Genomic DNA, 7,540 nt, shown 5'->3' with positions numbered 1-7,540 from the left:
ACCACCTAAGACGCAGCCGCGGTCAACATTTAAATGAAATTATCTTCAAAAAGTAAATGTCATGGACCAATCTAACGTTTCAAATAAAGAACCGATGAGATTTTGCAAATTTTATGCGTTTTTTTTTTTAAAAAAGTTATCAAGCTCTTAACAAATCACCCTTTATATGTCAAATGACTAAATGTATGCCACATCAAAGCAGGGTTCCCTATGACCGGGATCCCGGGAAGTCGACAAAATTCCCGCTTTCCCGCGGGAATTGAAAAAGTCCGGGAAAAGAAACCCCTATTTATACGATTTTCAAGTAATACAACCAGAAACGTGATAACGTCAGTAATTTTAGGAAAAACTCACGTTTGCTTTTGGTATTATCCATTCTATGTTCCCACTATCCATTCTATAGTGGAATATAGAATGAATAATCCTTTTTTACACAAAATTCTTCCCAAAATGAAAGAATGACATAGCTTGTAGAGTGAAACACATTGTAACCACGCTCAAAAAAAGTAATATTGAAGATTATGAAACCTAAATTTTAGGACACGCAATTTACACACTATTAGAGACAAATTCATTAAAATTATGAAATTTTAATTAGAAGAAAGTATATAATCTTTAAAAATTATTTTCATTAAATTTAGGACACAAATCTTGGAAATTTGTGCCCCTCCGCTAAAGTCGTATGTCTATCTTAAAGTAAAGAAACACATTTTTGATTTGAAGAAATCGTTCTTAAATAAAGAGAAATATTGAATTTTTAGATTTAAGATAAAAACGCTTCTAATATAGACTAAGACTTATTTTGAGGATTTAGCATCTTTGGTTTAAAGTTTGTTGGAGTTAAGAAAACATTTTGTACTATTAAGTATCCGTTATAATTTGGATTTTTAAATTAAAATATGTTTCCTATAATCAAGTACGAAAAAAATCAAATTTAAAAGATAATTATGTCTTAAATGTATCTTTACTATAATTTTCCGCTTCTTTGGCTCGGAATCAATGCCAAAATCGTTAGTGTAAAGGCAACATCTTTGGTTGGAAGGAAATTCAGTTAACTTATAGGTAAAATACATGTGAAAACAATGTTTAACTACATATTTTTCTGAGTGTAGAATGATAAATAAAATTTTCGCCTCCTCTATATTACTTACATCCTAATTAAAAACATCCAGATGCCTCAGGTGTTGAAAATTAAAAAATACGCATTAACCTACTGTGGCCCACTGTTTTATGATCATATGAGTCGATATTGCTATTGCTACTACTAAAAGATCATTTGGTGAGCTTGGAACGCCTACTATGTCAACAACGACATTTTTCTTTTGAACAAACAACACGATCTTTGTGAATGAGAACAAACAGCCAACTTGGTTTAGTAGATCTTACCATTCCAAACGAACAAGACGTTTCCAATTGCGCTCGGTCAAACGGAACGGTCAAACTCGCCAATAAGATGTTAAACGGGAAATTCTTTACGGGTTTACCGCCCAAAATGATAGAGAGAGGAGGTGGAGGTGGTGCAGCACCCAATCGTTTGGAATCACATTTCTTTTGGCCCGATGATTCCAAAGTCGATTCGGCCGTAGAAACCAGACTTAAACGTCGCAACAGTGTACAGCTGCAGGAGAACGATAAGCCTACGTACGGAAAACAGTTCTCCGTGGGAGTCAATGAAGTCGATACTAGGAAGAGATTTACAAAGGAATTTTCACAATCCTCAATACAATTCTACGATAATTTGAACGATAACGATGCTACGGACAACAGGAGAACAACTTTACTGCGATCCAGAGGATCCAGACGGTCTGAGATAACAGAAAAACCAACTGCCACAAAATTACAACTACCGGAAACCATAGTGGATGAAGCCTACACATCTGCCAAGAAGAAACAGGCCTATATGTCGAAAATCGAATTCTATGATTATGTCAACGAAGATGACACTGCCAGCTCTAGCCGTAATAATTTGAGAAAGCCCAAAATGGACATGAACGATAAACGGGAAATGGAATTGAATACCAAGAACAGTCCAAAGCTTCAAATAAAACGCGATGTTCGCAGTTTGAGTGAGGAGAAAGAGGTGCCAAAAATCAACAATAGAGACGTGAAAACATTGGAAAGGCCACGGCCAGTGAAAGAGTTAAATGTGTATAGGGCACCTTCTAAAAAGAATGATGAATTGCGCTATAGGGAAGAAATTGAAAGTCGATCGAATAGCAGCCCCCAAAGACGCAATACCCACTACGGCAATGAACAATATGAAGATGAGAATGATCATTATTTCGAAGAAAGAAGGATTCAAGATAGACGATTTGAGCGGGATCGTTACTCCAAATCCAACTATTCAGTATTAAGGAAGAGTCGCAGCAATTACGAAAGGGAACCTGAAGTTCTTGAAGATGATTACTATTCCCATCAGAGATATGAAGATATTCCTGAAGAGTCACAATACCATCGTGTGCAAAATGCCACCAGTCAGAGAAGTAATATTCGATCTGAATATCGTCCTCGGCCAGAACCTGAAGAATTCCATAATAATTGTGAAGAGGACATCGATGAGAGGATGAAGAAAGTACGCATACAATCATCACCACCACCAAGGAAATATCAATACGACCATGATGACCGAAACTACGATGACGATGAAGAATCCCGTGCCAGCTACGAACGCCCCAGACCTATTCCGTCAAGAGAACGTCACCCCCACGGAAATACTCGAGCTCATGGAGAGTATAGAAAATCAGAAGATTACGAATATACACAAGATCGTGGAGTAATGAACAACAACTACCGCGGAACGGGTAGTAGGAATAAAACGCCCATTAATAGAGTAGCTAATAAGTTGAATAATGAAGTTCATAGAACCAGAGATGCATCTCCAACCCTAGCTAGTCCATCAACAAAGAGTCGATCACCTAGTAATCCCTCGCGGAATGCAGCCACCACCGCCTCTACTGCAGTAGTTACAAATGAAATCAACAAACCTCGAAAACATCTGCGCAGTAGCCTTTGTTTTCATGATGGTGCAATTATAGCAGAAAATGATGCGGCGCAATCGCCCACCACCACATCTGGGAAACCGACAGCAGCGCCGCGACGTAATATTCGCAGTACGGCAACAAAACGAGTTAGTGTAGGCTTACCTGATTGATCGTGAAACTATAGAGTGGCAGAATCAATGGCAGATACACAAAAAGTGTGCGAATGAAGTGTTTGCTATTCGTGAGGCAGACGGACAGATGTGATAGATGGTGTCATATGCATATCAAGTGCGGCTTAATGGTTTGCCTCTAGTTTAGTACAATAATTGAGTGTGAGTGTGTTTAGTTAGTTGCGTTGCCAATTTGCAATGTTATATATGTGTGAGCACCGTTACCACCTCGCCGTTCGCTCTCGCTCTCTCTCCCTTTTCAACTTAATCGCCCCTCGAATGTATTAATATAAATTTCGCACATATAGATTTCTAAATTAAAAAATCATTTAACACCCACTATCTTGAACAGAACCATTATAAATAAACTGAAGTAAGAAGAAATTACCTTGTTTGATTTACACTTAAAAGCGTTGGTCTTTACTGGAACTGTGAACAATCAATTTCTATGAATTTCAATTATACTATTTGTAAATGTCATTTATTTGTTGTTATTTTTAATAAAACCAAATTTTATTTAACAAAATTATGTATGTTGATGGAGTGGTTTGTTTAATTATTGTCATTATAAATGCAAATTGTCTCCAGAACACTTCATTGGCTTTACAGGAAATGTTCTATGACCAATTTACCGTGTTTTGAGCACATGATAATTATTTTATTCTATATAAATCATTTCCAATATATGAAAAGTTTACTGAATTTAATTATTTGTGAGTTACACTCAAAAGCAAATGTAAGTAATAATAAGTATATACGGCAAAAAGTTCGGCCGATTTTTTTTTGTAGCCTCCATCATGGCACGCAATCCAAAGTTCTACTAAAGACAATCGAATTACTTGGGTTGTGGTAACAGTTGCCAATGGCAAGATAGAGTTTTATTTCTTAGCATTGTCTTTTAAATTGTAAGTTAGTCCATATGTAGTTTTTGCTAGATAAAAATAACAGTTCAAATACGTGTATATGAATCTTTAGTTCTTGATTTGTTTATATGGAGAAGTCGATAAGTAATTATGAACCCTATGAACCAATTTTCTTATACCCTGCGAACATTTTTTGAATTTGACGGCGCTTCTGAGCGTCCCCACCACGTCGAAAACAGTCGTGTACGATATCCAACACTCGTCGGAAAAGCGACGTCACTATTGAGAACCCTGCCAACATTTTTTGAATTTGGGGACTCTTTTGAGAATCCCCACTACGTCGAAAACAATCATATACGACATCAAAAACTCGTCGGAAAAGCGCCGTCACTATTGAGAAGTTGTACCACGCCAAGTTACTACAAAAATGTTTCGCATGAGTGCAATTATTAGGTGCCTTTATAGATCAATTTAGAACGACGCCAATAAGGGACCCTCCAAACAATCAGAAAAAGTGCATTTTAAGATAGTTGTAAAAGAATCATTGTGGTCGAGTAAAACACGTTTGTTTAGATATTTATTAATTTGATTAAACATTTACAAATTCTTAAAAATATAACATTTATACCACTATCACATTACATTTAACATAATTTTTGGCATTAATGATGATGTTGAGTTACAAGTAGCGAGTTACATGTTTTTTTTTTTTATTTTTTTTATTTTTTTTTTTATTTCAACCGTCGAACGGAACGGACGTGTTTTTTAATAGCGGATAAAATCATCGTAATAAGTACCTACTACGAATTTCAAGTGTGGTGGGATATTAGGCCACCATGCAGAGAAATTCAAAGACATCCACTGGGTTGCTAACTTCAGGGCCCAGTGGACGGGTATCGACTGAAGTTATAAATTTGGGCAATGACCAAGAGTTAGGCCCAATTAGTCGACCTGTAGACGGGTCGACAGGTGGCGACAATTTGACAAGTCGGACCTTTTCCAAGGTAACGGCATCAAAAGGAGGTAATCCCTCACAAAAGAGATTCAAAGAACGCAGAAATGCTTTGTTTATCCTAAAGAAATTAGGATCAGTCGACCCAAGCACGTTGTCGGCTAAACAAAGCGATTCCTTAAAATGGGCTCAAGGAATTCTTGAGGCTGGAAAAAGGGAACGATCACCGGATGAGCTGCCATCCTCCAAAAGGGATCAACGATCGTTTGCCTCAGTTGCTAAAGACAGCCTTGTGATGGCTATCATTAATAAAGGAGCATTGGACGGTATGGTTCCAAAGCAAAAATGGGGGGAAATTGAGAATGCTTTGTCTGGCGTCTACTCACAGGTGCTGGAAAAGTTTCCCGGTCCAGATCCTCGACACCAAGAGGCTGGTTGGTATCAAGGACGATTTAAGCTAGTCGCATTTGAGGACCAGAGGTCTATAGAATGTTTTAAAGCTGCTCTGATACTAATTGGTGAAGTTTGGGAAGGAGCTGCTCTAGAGTTAGTCGAGAAGAAAGACATACCGGCTAGACCAAGAGCACATGCGTGGATACCTGCAAACCCTCCTGACCCTGAATCTATTTTAAATAGACTGAAACAATGCAATCCAGATCTTCCAACAGCTGATTGGAAGGTTGGCCGTTTGGATGAAGTGGATGGGCCAAGACGGCATGCAGTGTTTATATTGAACACTCAGTCTTTGCCACATCTAGCAAAGTCCCAGGGCCGTGTATGTTATGGCTTTCATTATATCCAAATGAAGGTGTATAAAAACGATCAGCTAAAGGATTCAGAAATGGACAAGCCTCTGTCTGAATCAGAAGTAAGCGGATCCTCTTGCGAAGTCGAGGGGATACCAAGACATTTGAAGACATGGATAGATACCGTATGCGTGAGGAGGCTTCTACTGCCTCAGAACTCACCAAAGTTGAACCTATGGTTATTGCGAGAGTCACCGATATCTCTGAAGAGGACATTCTTGATGACTCGATTGAAGCGGCTGATGTGACGGTTGTTGAAAATCTCGATGGTCCTACGGATCCTCCAGATAAATCTTCATCATTGTAAGGCTGCATGTGCTGCCTTAAAAGTTCTCCTGATGAAAGGGGACATAGATATAGTTCTTATTCAAGAACCATATGTTTATAAAAACAAAATATGTGAATTAAGTTCTCCGGGGTTCAAACTATTGCAGTATACTGGTAATGATGTAAATCGAGCCTGTATAATTGCTAAAAACGAGCTCAATTTGTTTCTGCTTCCTTCAATGTGCAATACAGACACTGTCGTTGCAAGTTTAGAAATAGACAAATGCAAATATTGGGTATCTTCGGTCTACATGGGACATGACAGGGAGATGCCTCCATATGCCGTTAAGACCTTAGTGGAGGAGTCACTGAAAACAAAGACGAAACTCATTATGGGATGCGATGCGAATGCACATCATAGTATATGGGGAAGTAGTGATACTAATGCAAGGGGAGAGTCGCTAATAGAGTTTATTTTGCGTACTAATCTGGTAGTTTGCAACAAGGGAGATGTCCCAACCTTTGTCACTAAAAACAGGCAAGAGGTTTTGGACATCACCATGGCCACGCAAGAACTGAATGAAATGATATCTGAGTGGCAGGTTTTAAGTGAACACAGCTTCTCAGATCATCGCTACATCAGTTTCAAATTTGATGTTCATATCACCAAGATCATATTTCCGCCAAATGTTAGGAAAGCTGACTGGAATAGGTATAGGGAATCGTTCAATATGATGATACCGGAAATAACAGAGACAAATATGAGAAATGTGCAAGATATCGAACACGCAGTGGAGCGGATTACTAAGGCCTTCAACATCTCACTGAAAGCTGCATGCCCTAGAGGAAAGCCAAGGGGGAAACATCGACCACCATGGTGGTCTACGGAATTAAGTAATATGAGGAAATCCTGCAGGAAGCTCTTTAACAAGGCAAAGTCCACCAGAGCCCCTGAGGACTGGGACGCTTACAAGAAGAATCTGAGAGGATACAAACGAGAACTGAGAAAGGCTCAGCATAACTCTTGGAATGCTTACTGCAGCAGTATTGAGAATACGTCCGAGGCTTCCAGACTACGGAAGGTTCTAGCATCCACCAACTCCGCTCCAGGTTTCATTAAAACATCGGAGGGCAATTGGACAACGTCCAGTGAGGAGACGCTGGAGGTACTATTGGACACACATTTTCCTGGAAATCAGACGGTTGAACCATGTACTGGCGGTGCCACAGTTGCTCAGCGGTCGTTTCCTGTCGAGGAAATTGTATCGGAAACTAGAATAAGATGGGCGCTAAATAGCTTTGGACCATTCAAATCCCCTGGACCTGATGGAATTACTCCGGCGGAGTTACAAGCTGTAACTGACAAAATTATCCCCTGGTTGTCGGTGATATATAAAGGATGTATCAACTTAACATATATCCCAGGAAAGTGGAGGGAAACAAAAGTCGTTTTCATACCTAAAGCGGGAAAAGCCTCTCACTCGAGGGCGAAGGATTTCCG

At 39.1% G+C, this 7,540-nt stretch overlaps 1 protein-coding gene across 1 annotated transcript; it reads left to right on the top strand.

The window, feature by feature from the left end:
• Positions 1–1,381: 1,381 nt before the first annotated feature.
• On the top strand, positions 1,382–3,677 carry LOC142221713 (uncharacterized). The gene has a single exon (XM_075291485.1). The coding sequence runs from the start codon at positions 1,454–1,456 to the stop codon at positions 3,149–3,151; it is 1,698 nt and encodes a 565-aa protein (XP_075147600.1). The 5' UTR covers positions 1,382–1,453; the 3' UTR covers positions 3,152–3,677.
• Positions 3,678–7,540: the final 3,863 nt, after the last annotated feature.

The sequence above is a fragment of the Haematobia irritans genome, chromosome 1 (genome assembly GCF_050003625.1).
Source record: "Haematobia irritans isolate KBUSLIRL chromosome 1, ASM5000362v1, whole genome shotgun sequence".
Lineage (NCBI taxonomy): Eukaryota > Metazoa > Arthropoda > Insecta > Diptera > Muscidae > Haematobia > Haematobia irritans.
The sequence above is the reverse complement of the archived record's forward strand: the minus strand, read 5'-3'. Positions and strand labels throughout refer to the sequence as shown.